Here is a 22,006-nt window from a genome sequence, read left to right as displayed (position 1 = left end):
GGCCCCCGGGGCGGCGAGGGCAAGAAGGAGCCGCGACCCCGCCAACTTTGGAATCGGCCGAGCAGGCCTGGTGCTGCGGGTTACGTGCCAAGAAGTCCGGGTCCTCCGACGATCCCCTCCCCCACCTCAGCCCGCGGGGACACACGGACTTCGTGTCTCTCTCCATCTGGGGAAACTCATTCCTTTGGCTTGAGAGTCGGCCTGCCTCTGCGAGGCTTCTTTTCATTGCAGGTTATCCTGAGAGTGGTGGGCATGAGGGCCTCGGGGGAATGAGTAAATCTGATGCTTTTATTTTTGGTAGAATCAGGCGTGGAAATGTGGAGAAATAGAAGATAGAACTCCCAAGTTTTATGCTGGGCAGCCTTCGGGTAAGGAGTGTAGATTCCAGAGCTGGAGGGAGAGCCCCACCTGCTGTCCTAGCCCGGGCACAGTTTGGGCTGAGTTGTGTGTGGGCTGTGAAGATGCCAGGAAATTCTCATGATGATACCAGCAGGGAGTTGCTGCAAGTTGTTCTGGGTGGACACCTGGAGCCAGTTCTGCAATTGTGTCTCATGAGCTTTGGCCAGCCTCATGCAGCCACGGATGGGGCAGTTTGTGGAGAGGTACAGGAGATGCTGTGCGGGGACCCTGGCATCATTTGTACCCCACAATCATCTTGGGAGAAGGAGAAGCCAGGAAAATTGGGCGTTGCTGGGCTGGTACAATCTCCTTTGCAGCTCTGGTTGTACAGTTAAGCAGCCCAAGGACACCCTGGCTCAGACATCCACACACCCCAGCAAGGGTGTCCATATACCACAGTTTCCTGTTCTGTAAAGTGAGGGGTTTGGACTACTGACCTTTCAGAGCTGATGTTCAGAGATGGGTGTATCCTAATGCCATGTAGCTTCATGGAGAAGGTAGCCAGGAATGACCTTGGTAAGTGGTAGGTTACAGTCACATGGAGAGGAGCAGAAAGGGCTCCAGTCTTTGTGACCAGTGTGACTCCCCAAAGCCCAGGTGGGGGCAGTGAGGGGCCCTGGGGCAGGGTCTGGTCTGGAAGCCCAAGTCCAAGGCACACTGGGAGAACAGATTTAAACTAGGAAGGACTGCAAGAGGTGGATGCATCCTGCGGGCACTGAAGTTGCAGTTTTTGTACTGGATGAAGATGGAAGGGTGTGATAGCAGGACCAACGTGACAGCAGTGAGCTAGGAGCCTGCCCAGTTACAAATCCTGGACCAGCCCAGAAAACTTTTTTCATTGGTTGTGGGAGAGAGGTGAAGTGGGGCCTGGGGAACAGGGTCTGGTCCGTGCGCATGGCAAGCCAGTGTTGGCTTTTCTTCTCCTGATGACAAGCATTATGGCCTGAGTTGCTCACTCCTTTACTTTTTCTGGACAGAGGAAGGCTACTGACTGAGGTGCCTGCCCTGGCCACAGTCAGTTCCCATTCTCACCTATAAGAACTTTGTCACAGAAGGATTTGTCTTGTGGGTGAGAGGCCTGGAAAGCATCTCTTACAGAAGTCTGGGAGAGCTGGATATATTCAGCCTGGAGCCAAAGAGGTACTGGAGGTCAGGAGCAGCTTGTGTGGAAGAGCTTGGGGTGGCAGGCTGTGACCTGCTGGTGGACCTGGTTGCTGTATTATGAATCATGGCACTTGATACATCCCAGCATTTGTTCTGGGCACTTTTCCTATGATAATTCGTTTCATCTTCACAACACTTCTGTGAGGTAGGTTGTTATGATCCCAATATTATAGGTGAGTTCACTGAGGCCCAAATAGGTTAACTAGTTTGGCTGAGGTTTCATAACTAATATGAAGCAAAGCTAAGATTGGTATCCTGGCAGCCTGGCTGGTTAAGCCTTGACCCCTATGCTCGGCCTCTGTCTGTACGTCCACAACTTCTTAGCAGCCATTTCAGGCCAGCAGTGGAACCAGCTCTATAGACAGTATCATGTTCTTCCCTAGAGCCCAGACCTGCCCTGCCAGCTCTGTGTTGACCTACCACAAGGTAGAGGGAAAATGAGCTTGCAAGGCCATCTCGACTTGTCTCTTCTTACTGGCCTTCTGGGAGTGTGTTTGGGGAAAAATCTTGGTTTGTAGGTGCACTCCAGGTTATACTCCTCAGGAGAATAGATGTATACTTCCAAACTCACAAAGAACAGAATATGCCAATTCCTTAATTTACCATGGAAAGTAAAAAAGTAAACTCCTTTTGAACTTAGTGCTTGTGTGCTACAGGGTCTTTGTGAAGATGTACTGCATGGCCTGTTAATAAATGTCACAGGTCATAACAATGGGGATAACCATAGCTGGCCAGGGCAGAGTGGCCTTGTGGAGAGGTGGGGCTTGAAGTTCAGGCAAGACCTGGAAAGTGAGGGCAGGCTCAGCCCAGCGAATGCCTGGAGTCCAGCCTGGCCAGCCAGAAGGACTATAAAAGAGCTGTGGCTGTGGAATGGGAGTCTGAAGGTCAAGGGTCATAGATATAGACCAGAGCCCTGTGCGTTATCTTTGTTCACCGTCTTCCTGGCTGTCTATCTGTCCTAGTGAGAGATGGTCTGTCTTCTCTAGATGTAAGACTGTTTGAGATTTTTGTTGCCATTCTCCTTTCACCTTACTTTCTTTTGGGGTCGTGCTTGGAGGAATGACATAACTATGCTTGCTTGATTCTAGACAGTTGTATCATCCCTGCTGAAAAGTATGCCATATTTTTTGTCATAGTTGGTTTTATTTGTGAACCTTTTTTTGTTATGCCACAATGCTAGGGTCCCAGGTTGTTGAATATTCAAAGGGGAGTTTGCTTATTAACACAAATTACTCTTTAATATGGTAAATATAGAGCTAACGGCTTGACTTTTGCTTGGCCTAGTAGCTGCAGGGCATGAGACTGTTGTATTAGTTTCCTGTGGCTGCCATAACATAGCACACACACAACACATGGCTTAAAACAATAGAAATTTATTCTCTCACAGTTCCAGAGGCCACAAGTCCCAAATCAAGGTGTTGGCAGGGCCATGCTCCCTCTGAAGGATCCTTCCTGCCTCTTTCAGTTTCTGGAGCCCCAGGCAGTCCTTGACTTGTGGCTGCATTAATTCAATCTCTGCTTCCGTCTCTATACAGACTTCTCCCTGTGTGTCTGTTGTCTTGTCTCTTCCTAGAAGGACACTGGTCGTACTGGATTAAGGGACTCCCTACTTATGAATGTGACCTCATCTTAACTAGTCACATCTGTAGTCACCCTGTTTCCAGTAAGGTCCCATTCATAGATATGGGACTAGGACTTCAGCCTGTCTTCTTGAGGACACAGCTTGACCCCCAACACTGTCTCTTGAGCAGATTCCTGCTTCTCCTATGTGTCAGGCCCCCACCCCAGGCTCTCGCTGCCTATCCTGCTCCTCAGTGTGTACCTGGTGTTATTACCGCACTGTGAGTAAGGAGTCGCCCACACACTGAGAGTCAAAATTTTGAGTCCTTTATTGCTGGCAGTCAAGAGCAGGCTCATGCCAGAAAGAAACTCTCAACCCCTACTGAAACAAGCAAGGAATTTATATAGCAAAAAAACCCATAAAGTTACAGAGTTTTGGTTCTGGGTAGGGAACAAAGGAGATTTTTCAAGGTATAGGTCATTAAACCGCAGGGGGGGAGTATAAATTACATATGTGACAGAACTTTTTCAGGAATGTTATTGCCCTCCAGGGGAGGGAAAGGAAAAGCCATAAATCACAGGACATGATTTATGGCCTACTGGAAAGATTAGGGCAATCTCACAGAGGAGGGTTGAGAGGGGGAACTGGAAGACAAAATGGAAGAACTACTACAAAATGGAGTTAGTCACCTTGGTTAGGTCACTAACAGCCATTTCACTGGAAATACAGGTGGGGTCACCGAGGGGAGGGGTGGACCTTGCTGGGAAGGAACAACCAACACCCCCGGAGACTGTGCCCACAGGTGCCCATCACCTTCAAGGATTTGGCTGTGCGGTTCTCAGAGGAGGAGTGGCGGCTTCTGGAGGAAGAGCAGAGGGAATTCTACCGAGACGTGATGCGGGAGAACTACGAGACACTGGTGTCTGTGGGTGAGGACCTGCCTGGCCTGGAGGATGGGAGGTGGCAGCACATGTGGCAGGAGATGGTATGGAAGGTGAAGGGAAGCCAGAGTCGAGTACCTGGGATCCCAAGTTTCTATGGGACCCCAGGATCCGGTGGCCTTAGTCTTTGCAGCTATGAAATGAGCACAGTTTTGGATAACACCCTGGGTGCTCAAGACTGATCCAAGCCCTGCTTGGTCTTTCACACTTTGTTTCTGTGTCCCATGATGAGGTTCCAGCTATGATTTGTGCGAGTGTGCAGTGGCCTCTGAGGTTCTGACCATCCTGTGGTTCTTTTGAGTTTAAGTGATCTCAAGAATGTGCACATAAACATATGCACAGATGTGCTGGCTCCTGGGCCATGTGTGACTGTGGGAGGGTAGAGGGTGACTCTCCCCTCTTTTTCCAGGGCGACTTTCCCCTCTTTTCTTCCTAGGGACAGCTGAACTGCTTCCCCTCTCTGCTTTCCTGTCACCCATGGAACCTGGAGGAGCCATCAGGGGAAGGAGCTGCACTGATGAGAGGCAGGAACCTGCTGGTGGGGGAGGCCCCCAGGGTGAGTCATCTCAGCAGACTTTGGGCTTCCCCTTCTCAGCCCCCAGGCTCTACTCCTTGGGTGATACGGTGACCTCAATGGCTCAGCCCTCCCCACCCTGCCACAGTCCCCTACCTCAACCCTCTCTGACTTTCACCCATTACCCCTCTGGACTGGTAGCCTGTTGCACAAAGAAGTGCTCAGAGGAAACTTGGGGTCAACCTGAAAAGCACCCCCTGCCTCAGGCCCCCCTCCTGCTACCACCCTAAAGCCTTATCCCAGCCACCACTGCAGAACCAGCTTGTAGCTCCCAAAAGTCCTGCCACAAAGCTGGCATCTGAGGGCTCAGGTGGCAGATGTACTCCACCGGGCTTGGACTGGATGACACCAGGCACTTAGGGGGTGCCAGGAAAGGCATAGGACCCTGATGGAAGGAGGGGAGCATGGAGACAGCCCTCCTTGGCATTTTCCTGGAAAGGAAGGAGACTAAGGAGTAACAGAGTACAGAAGAGCCCTGTTACCCAAGCCACCACGCCCTGCCCAGCTGTTCCCATGGACACAGTTCTTGGCCTGATCCCAAGTCTTCTGTATCTCATGGGACATAGATCTCTCCTCTGACTGCTACTCCTATGGTTGGGGGTATTACTTGAGGCACTGGGAATGAAACACGCACAAAAGCATGAATGCTGAGCAGACACAGGAGTGGGGGGCCTCTCCACAGGAGGACAGCCTGGGCACAGCCTGCACCTCACCGCCCTGGTGCAGCTGGTGAAAGAGATCCCGGAGTTCTTGTTTGGGGAAGTCAAGGGCATTGTGGACAGCCCCAAGAGTGAGAGCGGGGAAGCCAGCCTGGATGGAGAGAGAGCAAGCCCCGAAGGTAAGTGAGACAGCAGCAGGCCTCTGCAGTGCACACAGACTTCTCTGGACTCCCCAGAGTGATGTGCAAGTCCACAGCACTGCACAGTGTGCCTGCCGGATCCCAGGCATGTGCAGGGAGGCAATCACACACAGTTCCTGATGCCCCAGACTGTGTGCCCACCCTCTGAGTGCGTAGGACATAGTTGGTGAAAGGCAGTCCTGACTTTGCCTTGGTGGTTTCTGTGTGACTTTAGCCACCCTCTTTGGCCCTCCAGGGCCCTGCATGGTAGGCAAGAGCAATGTGTATGTCACTGTTTTGCAGATGAGGAAGAGAGGAATCTGTGCTGTGTTGGAGTGGCCAGTGGGGATCCAGGTTCCCTTCCCAGGCCTGTGTTCTTTCCCCCTCACCAAACTGTCTTTCCTTTCCCCAGTGTGTCCTCACCTGTTTTCTCAGCTCAGTTCCCACCTCTCAGTGGAGTCTCTCCCCTCCAGCCCTGCTCAGTTGATGGTGAATGAAATAGGGCAGGAAGTAGAGGATGGCCCAGGGTTGTTGGGGATATGCTTCTTCTTGGTATTTTATCAGGACACAACCATGGCTCGAAATCCAAATTTCAGAGCTCAGTGTTGACAGTGCCTAGGTTACTGACATCCTGGTCATTGTTAGGAACATGGCAACAATGTCAGAGGCATTTTAACAGTTGGCATCTTCCTCTTCTTCCTTGACAGCAGCTGTGGCAGGGGAGCCTTGCCCTCTCCAAGGCCTGCTCACCTGCGTTCCAGATGTCCCTGTCAGCCAGCCCAGCCTGGCCACCACACCCGCCAGCAGCTCATGCTCCAGCGGCCCACCTAGAGATGGTGGTCAAAGAAGCTCCCTCCTCATCAGTGAGTCTAAGCCCACGAGGACAGGGAGAACCAGCATTTCAAGAGCTCTGACCTGGAAGTCAGGGGACTTGAACCCCAGGCCCTCTTCATTTTTCTAGGACTTAGTTTCCTTTGTTGCTAAATGAGGATGAAGCACCTCAGGGAGCAGAACAACACACTTGGCCTCTGGTTTAAAGACCAAAGAGGTAGCCGGGCTCGGTAGCTCAGCCTGTAATCCCACGCCTTTGGGAGGCTGAGATGAGTGGATTGCCTGAGCCCGCGGGTTCGAGACCCACCTGGGCAACATGGTGAGACCTCATCTCTACAATAAATCAAAAATTAGCCAGGCGTGGTAGCGCACGCCTGTAGTTCCAGCTACTTGGAAGCTGAGGTGGAAGGATCGCTGGAGCCCAGCAAGTCAAGGTGGCCGGGAGCGGCCACTGCACTCCAGTCTGGGTGACAGAGTGAGACTCCAACTCAAAAAAAAATAAAAAAATAAAGACCAAAGAGGAGGCGTGATGCTCACCCCCTGGTAGCCTCTCACCCAACCCTGACTGCTGAGTGCTGTATGTACACGCCCAGAAAGCCTCAGGCAATTTCTTAGGCCCATGGCAGGTAACATACCTGTGTGTACCTGTCTGATTCTCAGACCTTCTCATCAGTATAGAGGAGGGCAAAGGTAGCCACTAGGATTTCTCAGGGGTCTCATTTTATTTTTTAAAATTCTTGCAAATTGTATTTATTTAAATATCTGTTTTTATTTTAAAATATTTCAAATTAATGAAATTGGCACTCCCAAAAAACATACCCCATTTAGCTGTGGTTTTATCTGGTATTCAGGCGTCATCTGGCACATTTGTTCTGGGGTTCCATGTGTCCTGGTTTGAGAAGCATGAGTGTAAAATTGTGGCTTATATGTTGATGCTGTCAGCCTCACTTGCTGAGCCAAATTTGGAGACTGGGGTCAGGGGAAGGGTCCAGGAGTATTCAGAGTGGACAGTCTTGATATTTACAGTTAAATCAAAAGGAAACAGGGAAAGGTCCCCAGCCATCCTGGAGCAGGTCCTCCAGAAGCTGGCCCCGCTGCAAGTCCAAGTTCCCAGGGACTTGGGGAGCTAGAGAGGGCTGTCCTCTAGGGTAAAATCTCCCGAGTCTGGAGCCAGGGCTAGAAAGGCCTTCCTTGTTTACTCCTGTAATAGACGCTGCTGACAGGACATGGCTCCCAGGGGATGAAGGCTCGGGAGCCACAGGTGGAGAGGCCAGCCCTCCCAGCTGTAGCCCCAGCACAAGGAAGAGTCACCGAAGACAAGAGAGAGGAGCTGCAAAAGCAGGTAAAAGGCTGGCTTTCCAGAGTGGGCCCACCCTGGCGTTGAGTGGGGTGGCTAGCAGGGCATGTGTTTAGTTCATGCTGGGAGATCATGTCACTCCCTTAACTGGGCCTTGTGACAGTCCTACAAAGCAAGCCTTGTTTCTGTTGTCTTAGGCGGGAATCTCAGCCACCTGGAGACCTGAGTGCCTGCTGAAGGTCTCTGGCTGCCCTGTTAGAATTGCCCTGACCTCAGCCAACCTTGTGTGTCCCACAGGAATCTCTCCTGGGAACAGCCCCTTGCAAGGCCTCATCAACTGTCTGAAAGAAATTCTTGTCCCTGGGCCCCAGCCCCCTCAGACATCCCTAAACTTCCTGCCTCCTCTCCCCGACCTGGGTGCGTCGAAGTTGACCCGAGTAGATTTGGGGCCTGGAAGCCCACCCTGGGCAGGTGAGTCCTGCGACCTGGTCTCCTCAGGCCAAAGTCCCCAAAGCCTCTAGAAAGCTTGAATAGCCTTTCTGTAGCGACTTCTACTGCTCTAAAAAGTCTCCCTTAAGGATCATTACTGACTTAGGTGCTCCTGTATTGCCTGTGTCAGAGTTCTGAGACAGATGGTTCTCTGAAGGACAGCAATTTTCTTAGTTAGAAAAAGAAAACTCAGAAGCTGGTTTCCTTTGTGTCCCTTACTCTTCCTCATGCGGGACTCTGAGGGGAAGAGCTCTCATGTCACTTCGTGCTGACACTGGGTGAGATGCCTGGGCTCTGGGCAGTGCCATGTGGGGCAGTGCACTGGAGTTGGAGTTGGACTCTGAAAGCCTGCTGATGCCTTTGAGCCTTGGTTTCCTCATCTGTAAAAGGGGGCAGCTGTTCCTACTCACGAAATTGTCAAGAGCTCAACTCCGATCATGTATTTAGTGTATGTATGTGTATGTGTGTGTTGGTAAAAACCTTGATCCTTCTCAAATGTGAGCTCCTCTGAGAACCCAGAGAACTGTCTGTGAGTAGCAACTTCATCAGCCCACTTCCCTCAGTTTGTACTCAGAGTGATGCCATGTGTTTGCCTTTAGTGTGACTTTCACATCTTCTTTCCTCTTTGTCCAGTTCTGGCTGTTGTGTAGACAGGCATTTGCAAACCAGGAACCAGGAAGACATTGGCTCATATAAGACTATGAGTCATAAGAAGACCCACATCTCCAGATTTTTGGCTGTCTGCCCTTTTAACTTCACACCTGGATTGTCCTTATTTGTTGTTTGTCATGATGGCTAAGGACACTGGGCTCCAGGTGAAACATGTTCATTTTTCCTTTAGTGAAGACAGAGGCAACATCAGGGGACTGTCCCCTGCAGGGTCTGCTGAACTGCCTGAAGGAGATCCCAGAGGCCCAGGACAGGCCCAGCCCTTCAGGAGTCGGGGACCCACGACTGCAGGAGGATCCAGGGACCTGGAAAAGGAATCCTGGAGGTAAAGGCCGCTCGCTGGGCTGGGAGAGCCCACAGACATCTTCTGCTTCCTTGCCTTGCCCCAGGCAGGGCTGTAGGTGGCCCTTCACCCAAACACTCAGGCCTCCACATTGGCTTGTTGGCCAGAGGAGACAGATGTGACAGATCATCTGTGTAAGTGGAGTGAGGCATGTAGGGGGTGCTTACTCAGCACTTGATAATTTTCCAGACTGACTCTTATAGGAGGAGCTGAATGTTCTAGAAGGAAGGAAGGGCTGTTTGGGAGGGAGAGAGACCAAGAAATAGAAGATAGAGTTCCAACCCAGTAGACACTCAGGGTATAATTATGATTTGAGGTCGTGTGTGGTCAGGCTGGGATCACATTTCTGTGTGGGTCAACTCAGCAGTACTTCTCAGCTTCTCAGAACAAAACCTTGAAAGATCATGTTGAGCCAGGAATGCTGGACATGGACAAAGGTCTCATTGGTGCTGACTGGGGAGGGTTGATTCAATGCCTGGGCAGAAATCTCCAGAAGTGCCCTGGGGGCCCTGGGGCAAAAGGAGGAGTGTGGTCCGGGTCTGTCTGCTGGTGCTTGAGGAGTGATTGTGCCCGGAGCCAGTGACTGCCATGGAGGCAGAGGAGCCTTGAAAGCCCCTCCTAATGACTGTGGAGTGAATCCAGGCCTGAAGCCTGAGCTTCCCAGTGGCCTATTCCCACAGGGCCTGGACATCTCCTGACCCCGCCCCCCTGCCCTGGTCCTGGAGCAGGTGACATGCTGTCTGTGAAGATGGAGGATACCTGGGCCCAGAGTCCCCCAGTGCCTGCATCCTGTCAGCCCAGCAGGCAGATCCTTAGCCCCTTTGTCAACAGAGACACCAGAGGGTTCCCAGGGCCCAGCTGGGGGCCCCATGCTCAAGGTGAGCCCTGTGGTCATTTGTTCCAGTGTTCTCCCCAGGGCGGTTCTCAGACCCCAGCAAGGTTCCTCCATCCCTAGGGAAGCATCTCTCAACAAGGATACCACTCCTGGCCATTCTTCCCGTAGAGTGAATCCCTTTGTTCATATCCTTCTCAACTTAAGCCTTTGCCTGGGCTTACCTCTGTTTCAGGGCCTTCATTTTGTAGATTCCTGGCCCAGAAAGATGGCCACTGCTGACATGTGAATCTCCCCATCCCCTCTCCTCCCCCCAAGTTTTCTTCATTTCTTCTGGGGGCCGAAAGCAGATTAGAAATATCCCACAGCAGAAGGGTTTCCTGCCTGGTAGGCCCCCACAGCCTGGTGCAGGACTTTCACCCTGCAGAAAGCAGCCTGGAGACCAAGCTGGGGCTGTGGGCAGGTCTGGGACATCCATGACAGGGTGATCTCTCCTGTCCCAGCCACCAGTGCCTCGAGCTCACCCCTGGAAGCCCTGGAGGCCTGTCTAAAGGGCATTCCCCCGAGTGGGTCATTACCTCCTCAGCTGCCAGCCACCTCTTGGTCCCGGAACCCCCAGCCAGCAGACCACAGATTCCAGAGGCCTGAGCTGCGGCACCATGGATCACACAGTGAAGGTAGACTATGGCCATGGGTGGTGGTGGTGTTTGTCCCTGTGCACTGCAACCAAGGGAGACAGTGAGGATACTGTTAGATTATCTTTCCCAGCTTCCTTTTCATATCCAACCCCAAATATCTCCCCACATTTGGTGAAAGCCACTTAAAATCTTCTTGCCCTACTTCCTTTTCTTAGACCTGTTATTCTCTTATCACATGAGACTGACTGTGGGTTTATGTGGGCTAGCATGCTATGGGATTTTAATCCACGCCCAGTGGGAAATACTTTGAGATAGGGTCTTCTGGTGCCCATTCACCCCAGGGCTTGGGGACCTTTCTCCAGTGGACCTTCCTGTGACCCCAACTGTGCTGTTCCCTGCAGAGGCGACCAAGGAGCCTCTTCTGCCTCTGGGCCTGCAGGGCTGTGTGAAAGATGGCCCCACCCGACCCCAAGGTACCCCCACAAGCTTCTCTTCATCCAGCAGCATTGATGGGGACCTGGATTTCGGGAGCCCTTTGGGGAGCCAGGGGCAGCGACCCCAAAAAGGTGAGTTGGGCCAGCCTACGGCTAGGCGTTCATCGTGGGAGCGAACATAGGGCCCCCTTGCCCACCTTTGTGCCTGGCCCAAGTGAGGCTGCAGTGCCAGTACCACAAGCAGAGCTGAGGATACAGAGGCTAGAACAGATGCATGGCTTGTCTTGGGCAGGTTAGGGAGGTGGGGTGGAGAAGGAGTTCCATTTTAGTGACTTGGCTCAGAAGGGTCAGAACGATGTCTAAGATTTCTTTTAAAAAATCTCCTTTTGGGATAGGCATGGTAGCTCACACCTATAATCCCTGCACTTTGGGAGGCCAAGGTGGGAGGATCGCTTGAGCCCGGGAGTTCAAGACCAGCCTGGGTGACATAGCAAGACCTATCTCTACAAAAAAAGTTTTAAAAAAATTAGCTGGGCATGGTAGGCCTACTACTCCTGTAGGCCCAACTACTGGGGAGGCTGAGGCAGGAGGCTTGCTTGAGCCCAGGAATTCGAGGCTACGGTGAGCCATGATTATGCCATTGCACTCCAGCCTGGGCAACAGAGTGAGACCCTGACAAAAAAAAAAAAGAAGAAGAAAAAATCTTTTGCATTAAATTCTTTTTTATCCCAACCACCAAAAAAGTTCCTATAATGTCAAGCTGTCCTCCAACTTAGGAAACTATGTAGTGAGATTCGTACCAAACCATCTTGAGAGTATGCTTGGTAACCTGGGTCCTGGGACCTTGAGGATCTTGCAGAACTTTCCAGCATCCTCTTTGGCCTTCTTTTTCCCTCTGCCTGATTCAGAACCTCTTGGTCTTTCATTGTCTTGCGGACACTGGGTCCCTCCATGCTCATCTCTGTGTCCTGGCCACATCTGTTGTTAGTGGACAGGCCTTGCACTGCAGCTGCGGGGGGGGGGGTATCTCCGCATCTCTACCTTGCCTTTGTCCTGAATCTTTGTCTCTGAAATCTTTCTACATTTTGTCTTAACAGTTCTTGGCCACTAGCACTCTTCCTTTTTTTTTTTTTTTTAAACAGAGACATAGTATTCTATAGTGCCCTTCTTTTTCATGTATCCTGTATGCGTGGACATTGCTTGCTAAGTAATTCAAACTGTAGGAGGTGGCACACTGCCTTTTAAACGTTTCCAGCCCAGTGCCCAGCTCCCTCTGTTGCCCCAGAACTCAGCGTTTGTCTTGTGGGGAAAAGCACATTTGGAGATCCTCTATCTTATACTCTGCCTTCCAGCCCCACAGACAGGCAGAAGTTCTGAAGGTTGCTCTCTTCATGCCCTGGGCCTGGCCCAGGATTGTCAGCAAACGCCTTCAGGAAAGAGGATGGCTGACACTGGCCGCTCCCCTAGGAAGGGCTGTTCTCACTCTAGAGTTTTGGTCCATCTCGCTCCTGTTGCTCGCACAGCTCTTTGTCACTAGAAATACAACTTTGCTGTGCATTTGTTTCTTTCCTCATTGAAACTGCATGCATGTTGGTCTGCTGTGGTCCACTACATTATACCCAGAGGCAAGGGAGCCTGTGTTATCTGCTTTGAGTGGTGAAGGAAGTACATCCGATCTCTAGGACCATCCTGTGTGCTGGGTGGCAGCACCTCCCAGTGGTGGCAGCTGAGTGTGCTAAGGGAGCCTGGAACCCATGTCTGTGACCCATCCTGCTCATGAAAGCCCTGGGCCGGACTTCTGTGTAGTCAGGACAGGTTAGGCTTCTTCTGGGGAAGCCTGAGAAGGGCCACTCCAGAGCTGGGACTAACAGATGTTTGAGGCCAAGTCTCCGGGACCCTGAGCTACCATGATGCATCAGTGGTCTGTTTCCCCTCTCATGGTCCCCGATGCCCTGGACACAGCAGAAGAGATGAATCTCCTGGGGTTTGTAGAGACTGAGCTACAATCCGCCTCATCTGTGGATGTTTGACCTTCACAGGAAGCCCACCAGGAAGCTCCCCACTCCAAGGTTTAGAGAACTGTCTCAGAGAGATCCCTGTGCCCAGGCCACAGCCTGCCTTGTCCTGCTCCTCCTCCTCAGCAGCAGACCAAGGACCAAGGAGAGTGGAGCCTGGGACCTGGCCAGCAGACAAGGAAGGTAACGCAGTGGCTGCACGTGGGCCTGTGCGTAGTTCAGGGCAGCTTTGACACTGCCACCTGCACTGCCACTTGTGGGCTCAAAGCCACCCTGAGCTGAGGTGTTTCTCCAGGAGCAGGCCTGAACAGAGGCTTGTCAGAGGCTAGAAAGCCAGATAGGCTGATCAGCACACTTGGGCAGATTAGCTGGTGTCTGAGTGATGGGCAGAGCCAGGATGTGGACACCCTAGAGCCACTATGTATGGCTCCACCATCCAGGTCTAAGCCAGAGCCTTGTCAGCTGAGTGTCTTTATCCTGGCCATGTCAGCCCTGCCTGCCGTCAGGAGCCCACATAGCTGAGTCTTGAAATAAAGAGATGCTGGAGGATTCAGGCAGGCTCCCAGGGATGTCACAGAGCAGATGTTTCCCACACCTAAGGCTTGTGTGCCTGAAAGCCCAGAATGGCAGAAATTGTTCCCCTGTCCCTTCTTCTGTGCCAGCACAAGGCCCCATGGGGCTGACAGCCCTCTTGGCTTCTCATTAAACAGGGCCAAGAGGTGAAGCTCGTGAGCCCTCCCATCTCAGACAGGGTGGGAGAGAAATACCCACCAGGAGCCTCTATCTGGCCAGCCCCCAGGCCTTCACCTCCAGCTGTGTCCCTGCCTGCCACCAGCAGGGACTCAAAGACCCTGGGAATACCAGGCCAGGACCATGGAAGTGGCTCCAAAATGGTGAGCTGATGTCTGCCCTTGGTTTTGACTGGCATGTTTCCCAACAGCTAAAGTGTTTGACATGGATATAGATTCCCCTTCTCTCTCTGTGTTTCTTTGTTCCTTCCCTGCCTCACATTCCTTCCCCAAGAGGCTGAAGCTGGAGACCGACAGAAGCTGAGCTTGCTAAAAAGGAAGATTAAAGTGACTGAAAGTGCTGACAAGGAGTGAGGGCTGGGAAGAGCATTGTTTTGGTCCATCCCTTGGGTTTCTCCAGTGTAGAAGCTTCCTTGGGCTGTCAGAGGGTGGGGGAGGGTCTCCCTCTGTCTGCTGCTACTTGGTATAACTTCTAGCAGAATTCCTTTCTAGATCTGCTGCAGGGGCTGGTAGGAAGACTTAGCTGAGTAAATGTGGTGTTGCTAGCCCTCCTACCATACAAGGACTGGCCCTTGGATACCGGTCCCTGTGTGAGGCTGGGGTGGAAGGAGCCTATGAAAGTGGGCGAAGCTTACAAGACCCAGGCCTGGCTGGAACTTGACGGCTAGTGGCTTCCAGGGACTTAAGACTTCCAGAAAGTTCACCAGCTGTCTTTCTAGAGCTGCTGGGGTCCTGGCTGTGCTCTGGCTTTGCTTTTCTCCACCCTCCACAGCCAAAGAGTGAACTGTCCAGGGTCCTCCAAAGCTCATGTTGCATATAGGCTAAGCTGAAAGGGGACCAGTTCTGTGTGCCCTAGTCACTAAGACAAAGGCCTTCTGGCTGTCTTTGGGCTGATGGACACAGGGCTCTTTTGTCATCTGCTCAGGGCCAGCCACCAAGCCCTCCCCACTGCACTGTCTGGAGAACTCTCTGCGGGGGATCCTGCCCGTGAGGCCCTTGCGCTTCACCTGCTTAGCTGGCCCTAGCCCCAACCCCAGCCCTAGCTCCAGTTCAAGCTTCAGCAGCTCTGAAGGAGAAGACCTGAGACTGGAGCCTGAGATGTGGCGGCCGCTTCTCCAGGGTGAGCCTGTCAGGGAGAGGGAGGGTGGTGGACCGCACTCCTGGGCACCAGTCACACTGTGACACCAGCTTTGTTTGTAATGCCAGAGAGGAACCGCCTTCCCAGCTGCAAGCATCCTGTTCCTCTGTCCCCATGCCCTGATGGGCCTTCCACTGGCAGCAGTGGCAGTAGCCCTGGTGAAGACCCCAGTAAAACAGAGCCCAGCAACTGCAGCAGTCTCTGTGCAGGTGAGCCTGGGGTCTGCTGAGAGGGCAACCGCGTATCCCCCAGAGGGCCAGGAGTCCAGACTGAATTCTCTGAGTCCCACCCATCACTTTGCCTGGCTCTCCCCAGAACATTCTCTACATTTGTCAGGCTTTAGTTCCAAGTAAGGTCTGCTGGGTCTGAGAGGGAAGGGGGGCTCTTGAGTTGCTGAGGTCCCAGAGGAGTGCTCGTGAGCAGCTGTAAGGAGAATGTCCAGGCCATCAACTTGATGATATATACACATTACATGTATATACATGTAGATACATCCAGGTATGGATGTATATATACAATAATAGTGTATATTTTTAAAAACTAGGCAAACAACACAAGTCTCAAAAGTAAGATTCCCCCACCTGGGAGGACTTCCTGGAGGTTGTCCCGTCAGGAAGGCAGGACATGCTGCCTGCTTCCCCAGGCCACCTTGCTTGTCCATTACACTGTGGCCCAGTGTTTGCTCCCACCTGGAAAGGCAGAAGAGGGGACAGGAGGTAGGTCCCAGTTGCCCAGGAGGGAAGAGAATGCAGAGAGTACCAGTCAGACTGGCCCCCTTGATAGTGCTGGAGGAGGAAGAGGAAGAGGAGAAAGGGGTGGTGAAGGAGGAGAAGGAGGTCAGCACCAGGAAACATCAGAAGAAGGTGCTCCCTCTCCTACCACTGGCTCCATTCTCAGGCCTTGACCCTGGCCTTGTGCCGGTGCCGAGCTGTACCACATTCCTCACTGCTCAGTAGGCCTAGCAGAAGACAGCAGAGTGACCTGAGCATGGCCCATGGGACACCTCCATGTCCGTGGAGGAGTCTCACTGGGACAGGGCCCAATCAATGATCAGAGTCCTGTCTCCAGCTCCTCCCCTAGTGCAGCTGCAGAGGCCTCTCCAGGTACTCTTCCCCCTCCCCACAGCCTGGGCAGGTGCACCATGTATATGCACCAGAGTTAGGCTCCCTGCTAGACCAAGTGTGTCCATCTTGTGTCTCATTCTTGTTCAAAAGTTGAAAGTTTGATACTCTTAGGCCACATCAGAATGTCCCCTGTTAGTATAACTCTGACCACACAATATGTAACCCCATCCAAGCTCTCTGTGCTCTTTCTATAGGGGCAGTTGAGGACCCCTGCCCTGCCCCTGGTCTGGAGAGGACACCCAGGCCCAGCATTGGTGAAACATCTGGGGGCCTAGAGCCTGGACACGGAAGACCTAGAGTTGCAGGTGAACTGGTGGCTCCCCTGTCCCCTCTGCAAGGGCTGGGACCCATGGTCCCACTTTGGGGAAATACCCTTCCAGATTCATTGTGTGGGTCATGAGCAGGAAAGTTCTCACCTTTAAGCCACTTCAGGTTGCATATTTTATTTCAGTCGCTTTATTACAGAAATAGCAGGAATTTTCATAAAGGCACACACAGACCTACCTTTTAGGGGCAGACGTTGAAAAGTGTTCCACAATCAAAGTTTGGGACTTGAAGGGACTTGAGAAAATAGATGAGGAAACTGAGGTCCAGTACTGTTGAGTGGCCGGACAGGTTCATCCAGAGAGATTTGGCTCCACGTCACACTACCTGAGGACCCACGTGGAAACACACAGGAGGGCTGGCACCTGGTGCCCTGGGTAACTCAGGGACAGCCTCACACCAAGGACTTGAAGGTTGGCCTGCGGTGGGGTTCCCTTGCGGGCTTGGTGCTTTGGCTCCTCTCCAGGCGCCGTAATTTTGTTAAGAGCTCTGAGCTGCCCAAGGTGACTAAACTTTGTCTTTCCCTCACTTGAATTCCTGGGCTGGGATCTCCAACCTTCAGCCTAGATCCTTGTTAAATAACTTAACTACAGTGCTTGGGTCTTTTGGCCACTCAGACCTTCACTTTTCTTCAATTCAAAGCCCTGGCAGTGCTGAAAAGAGAAGGGCAGAGTCTGGGGCTGGTGAGGGACAGGATTCATAGAAACAGAGAAGAGTCCATCTCTGTGCCCAGCCCAAGGCTGAGCAGGTTAGGAATGGCAGGTGCCTGGCCAAGGCTTTCCCATGAGTTTGCCTGGGGCTAAGACCAGTTCCAAGGGAACTTGGGGTGAAAGATTAGGTGATCGTTTCAAAAAGTAACTTACGACTTAAAGTCCTGTGAATCTTTAGCTTCTGAATAGGGAGAGAAAAGACAGGAGAGAGTGGGAACCCTTGTGGTTTGCCTATGACCAAGAACGGAGTGTGGAAGTAGCTCCAGGCTGACCCCTTGAGAATTGTCCAGGAAGTCCTCAGCTAGACGGGCCCCCTGCCTTTCTCTGTGATGCTCCCCTGTCCTTGGCCTCACACTGACTCTTAGGGCAGGGCTATCACTTGATCTCATCGGCAGTACACAAAACATACTGACTCTTTTCCTAGAAAGTAGGAAGACTGCAGTCTAGGAAAGCTGGGTTACCATGGAAACCAACCTGTAGTTGATCCTGCCCATCAGTTTGGGGAAAACCAGGAGATGTAGCCAGTTTTGATGTAATAAGCATCGGCGTCAGTATTCTCAAGCCTGAGTCACCTTCCTTTTCTTCTAGAACCTTGGGGGTGGGGCAGGATGCTGGACACACCAGTTCAAGGGACCTTCTGAGGGGAGAAAAAGGTCCTAACAACCCAAGAATTCTTACCCAGTCCCTGCTCTGGTTTTAGCCAGGACCCATGGGAGGCTGCTCCCCAAGGGCCTGCCTGAGCCACCCAGCAAGTCTCCACCACCAGAGCTTCCCCCGCCAGCAGCTGTGTCTCTCACCGTGCCAACCACCTCCCTGAAGCCACCGTGCCCCTGTGGGAAGCCCCTGCAGCAGGAGCTGCACAGCCTTGGTGCTGCCCTGGCGGAGAAGCTGGACCAGCTTGCCACGGCCCTGGCAGGCCTGGCTCAGGAAGTGGCCACTATGAGGACCCAGGTGAATAGGCTGGGTAGGCATCCTCGAGGCCCTAGGCCAAAGAGCCCAGCTTCCTGGACATATACCCTTCCACGGAGACCTCACTGGGCTAACGGCTCTGGTCACAGACACCTGCCTTACTGGAGACAGAAGGGCCCCCCCAGGCCTAAACCAAAGATCCTGCGGGGCCCTGTGGAAGGCTGTAGGGCTGGTGACTTCCCAGGACTCTCCCGAGGAAGGGGCCACCTGGTGCCTCTGCTGCCTCCAGATGTTCCCCCGACAGAACCTTCCCAGCAACCTCTCTCCTCAGCACCCAGCTGCCATGCTGTGCTGACTACACACCTACCCCTCGGACACACTGGGGGCCACCAGAACCCCCTTCCCCCTTTAATGCCTGCTGCCTTACCCCCCCAAATGGCCTCATCTCCTGTAGCCAGTAGGAATGCAGAACTGCCAGCTGCAGAAGTGGCACCAGCTGGAACCACAGGCCAGCCCAAGGAGCCGAACAGCCTGTTGGGGGGAGTCCAGAGAGCCCTCCAGGAGGAACTCTGGGGTGGGGAACACAGGGACCCGAGGTGGGGGACCCATTAATCGATTCCTCATCCACTCAGCCTTTCCAAGGCGCAGGAGTGGGCTGGATGCCCCCACCATCTCGCCCCAGGCCACCCTCTTCCAGGGGTACCATCTTTCTGCACACCTGTTTTGTTGACCTTTCCCATTGCTGGGAGCCCTGCCCTTTGCCCTAACTGCAGACACCCCCCCACCCCCCGTTTGTTCAGATGGCCATTGGGTGGGGGGATGCATTCCTAGCCTCTGGCTTTCTTGGCTCAGGTTCAATCAAATGTTGCTTCCCCCTCCTGTCCTTCACCGGAGCTGCCCAAGCTTGCAGATGGGTGATGTGCACATGTGCACAGGGTGCCCTGTGCAGCCACAGAGTGGTCACAAGGGCACTTCTTTCTAACTACCTGCTGCTTCTGGTCTCAGCACCATGAAGGGCTGGGCTCTTGTCTTCCTGGAATCAATATTGGCACAGATTTCAGGTGAAAAGAACTCTGCTCCTTGGTCTAAGTTAGACTTACCCATGTGAGTTCATTCTAAAATTAAAGCAGCGAGTTGCTAAGGCAGGCCACAGTGCCTATCAAAAGCAGCTGGGGTTGGAGGAGCTCCCCTGGGGTGTGACTGGTTGTGCCACTGGTACAGTGGGGGTGATTATTAGGTCTATGCTGCCTCCCCTCCCAGACATCCTTGAGAAAATTCAACAATGTACTATGAAGGTTGGCGGAAGACAGGCTGGGTGGGAATTCTACATGGCTCCTGGGGAAGGCTGCACATGCCGAGTCTCCTGGGCTGCCATACAAAGGAGCCCCGCCTGGGCAGCTTCAACAACAGCACCCACTGTCTCAGTTCTGGTTAGAAGTCCAGATGTTATCAAGGTCAGTTCCTTCTGCAGGCTAAGCAGGAGGGATTTGCTTCAGGCCGTTGTCCTGGGCCGTGGGTGGCAGTCCTTATGTCCACAAAGCATCTTCTATGCATGTCTCCAGATTTACTCTTGGTATCAGGACATCAGTTGTACTGGATCGTGGCCCACCCAAATGAATTCATTTTAGCTTGATAACCTCTCTGAAGACCCCCTCCCCAAGCAAGGTCACATTCTGAGATACTAGGGGTTAGGACTTCATCATGTAAATTTGGGGAGAGGCATAGTTCAGCCCATAACACACATAAGAGGCTGGGCCAATTGGGTTTGTGTTGGGAAAAGATCCTACTTCTGCTGACCAGAATGCACCTGCCCCCAGCCCCCTCAGCTAACGCTTAGTGTTACATTGGAACCAGCCTGCCTGTTGTTTCCTCACCTTATTGCCTTCCCAGAAACAGTCCAACCTTGTGTTCCCCCTGAGTCCCTTATTTAATCAGAGGAGTCTTCAGGGACTGTGTGTGCACATGTTGCTTAGAAGGGCCAGCACAGTTAGCCCTGTCCTCAGGGCCTTGGGGACCTGGGATGCCAGTGCTATGCCTTGTGGCTACTGTGCCTGTGTGTCCCTAAAGTCAGGGTCACTGGTGACACAAGGCCTGGTAACCCCCAGCTGAGCGAGGGCCAGGCAGCCTTGCCCGTGAGCTCGGAGGAGCTAAAGACAGCCTTGCTCTTGGCTGCCCTGTGGAAAGAGCAGGCTGTTGATGTGGAGCAAGGGGGAGTGGCTGGAGACTGACAGACTGCCACAGTGGGGGTGCTGAGATGTCTTCGTGGTAGATTAAGTCCCAAGATGACTGTCTAGAAACTAATATAAAATCGCGTATGTAGGGTGTTGTTTAAAATAAGCAGGCTCTTCACTCATAGCCATAGTTGGTACAGAATAGAGAACAGAGAAGTTCTGGGCGCTCCCCTCCCAAGAACTCTCCTGTTGAAGTGCAAGGAGCAGAGCTGGTCACACTTCAGAACCAGATAGAAGCGGTGGGACACAGACTTCTGGAAGAGTTGAGAAGGGAAACTGCCTGTGTAGTGACCATAAGAGTTTTGTCTGGCCCTGCCTCGGCCTTCCCTGCACCCATCCTGCCTGGCTGTCCTCCCATTTTCTCTCCTTTCCCTTCTAAGCAGGCAAGTGTGGTGTGGGGCTCTGTGGGAAGTGAGCCACCACATAACCTGTGTGGGGCATTCAGGTGGTTTTGCTTTGGTGGTTTCACAAATGGCTGTTGCACAAACCATATTCATTGGGCACAGAAGAACACATGAGTTTGGCTATAACTCACAGTTGTGTAGCTTTCAACTGGCAGAGCTGGGTAGAGCTGGAACCCTCGGCAGGGCTGCCTGATGCTCCTGTCATATGCTGGGCACAGCTGCCTCCTCCCAGCCTTTACCTTCTGTGACAGACAGTATCCAGGACTGAGCCGGTTCTAGATGGTCCACGTCCAATTGAACCGTATAAGTTCAAAGTTTTTTAAGAATGTGGAATATAAGTAATAAAATGAACAGTAAGAAGTTCCAAGGTCTACAGTTACGTTCATCCTGCAAAAGTAGGTCCCTGGGTCTCTAGGTCCTGTCCACTGCCGCGGTTGTTTACTGAAAAGCCTTCTAGAATCAAAGATCTGGTGAAAAAGTCTATATGCAGTTTAGGTCTTTGGTGCTGTGTCCATCTCCTTCAACTCCTGTCCAGGGTAGTTTTGAGGAGGAAACACATGATCACTCTGGTGGGAGAAAGTAAAGGACCTTTTTGAACTCAAAGGAGTTCCAGGGTTCCAAGTTGGGGGCGGAGAAGGCTCCTGGTCTGCCTGCTGCCATCCTGGGTAGTGGCCAGCGGCACTTGTATGTTAAAAAGGAATGACAGAATTCACAAGAAGATACAACTAGAACAGCAAAGGAAATCCAAAGAAGTTCTTTTTAAAGAAAAAAAGCATGTGAAGAACATAAATTACTGAAATAGCATACGTATAAAAGATATAGTCAACAAAACCAAAAATTGTTTCTTACCAAACAATTAAAATTGACTAGTCTGTGGTGGAACTCATTAATGGAAAAAAAGTACAAATAACCAGTTTTGGGAATGAAAAAGACATTACCACAGCTGCTATAGGTTATAGAAAGAAAAGATGATATTACAAGCAACTTTTTGCCAAAAATTTGAGAATTCAATGAAACTATAGAACTCTCACAAGAATACAACTTAAAACAGACTCAAAAAAAAAGAAAGCCTGAGCAGTCCCATACCACTGAAAAAAATTGCATCAATGATCAAACATCTTATAAAAGAAACTCTAGGCCCAGTAGGCCTCACTGGTAAGTTCTACCTCACATTTGAAGAGGAAATTATTTCATTGATACACAGATTTTTCTAAAAAACAGAAAAACATGGAACACTGACTCATTTTATTAGACTAGCATAACCTTGAAACCAAAACTTGAGGACAGTACAAAAGAAGCCAATCACAGACTAACCTCAAGAAATGTACACAGAAGAAAAATTCTCAACAAAATGTTAGCAGACAAGTCAGCAATATATAAAAAGTAAAACAT

At 51.9% G+C, this 22,006-nt stretch overlaps 1 protein-coding gene across 2 annotated transcripts; it reads left to right on the top strand.

Annotated features, from left to right (window-relative positions):
• Positions 1 to 4,004: 4,004 nt before the first annotated feature.
• On the top strand, positions 4,005 to 18,591 carry KRBA1 (KRAB-A domain containing 1). Of its 2 annotated transcripts, none has more exons than XM_021716518.1 (16): positions 4,005 to 4,053; positions 4,502 to 4,621; positions 5,322 to 5,477; positions 6,188 to 6,340; positions 7,519 to 7,650; positions 7,903 to 8,076; positions 8,936 to 9,088; positions 9,787 to 9,984; positions 10,442 to 10,615; positions 10,978 to 11,142; positions 13,050 to 13,208; positions 13,736 to 13,918; positions 14,700 to 14,894; positions 14,981 to 15,121; positions 16,231 to 16,341; positions 17,771 to 18,591. In XM_021716518.1, exons 1-16 carry the CDS (start codon positions 4,020 to 4,022, stop codon positions 18,589 to 18,591), a joined length of 3,069 nt encoding a protein of 1,022 aa, XP_021572193.1. In that variant the 5' UTR covers positions 4,005 to 4,019. The 2 variants fall into 2 exon arrangements, with proteins under 2 accessions (XP_021572193.1, XP_008064183.1); XM_008065992.1 differs by having other exon boundaries at positions 4,020 to 4,053; positions 6,185 to 6,340.
• Positions 18,592 to 22,006: the final 3,415 nt, after the last annotated feature.

The sequence above is a fragment of the Carlito syrichta genome, unplaced genomic scaffold (assembly GCF_000164805.1).
Source record: "Carlito syrichta isolate Samal-C Ts95f unplaced genomic scaffold, Tarsius_syrichta-2.0.1 Scaffold308825, whole genome shotgun sequence".
NCBI lineage: Eukaryota > Metazoa > Chordata > Mammalia > Primates > Tarsiidae > Carlito > Carlito syrichta.
This window is presented reverse-complemented; position numbering and strand designations above follow the sequence as displayed.

Excerpts from the sequence above, each read along its gene's own strand:
- KRBA1 (XM_008065992.1), top strand. The coding sequence starts at position 4,020 with ATGCGGGAGAACTACGAGACACTGGTGTCTGTGG. Across the intron at positions 4,622-5,321 it reads TGGTGGGGGAGGCCCCCAGG|GAGGACAGCCTGGGCACAGC; the intron begins GTGAGTCATCTC and ends GCCTCTCCACAG. Across the intron at positions 9,985-10,441 it reads CTGGGGGCCCCATGCTCAAG|CCACCAGTGCCTCGAGCTCA; the intron begins GTGAGCCCTGTG and ends CTCCTGTCCCAG.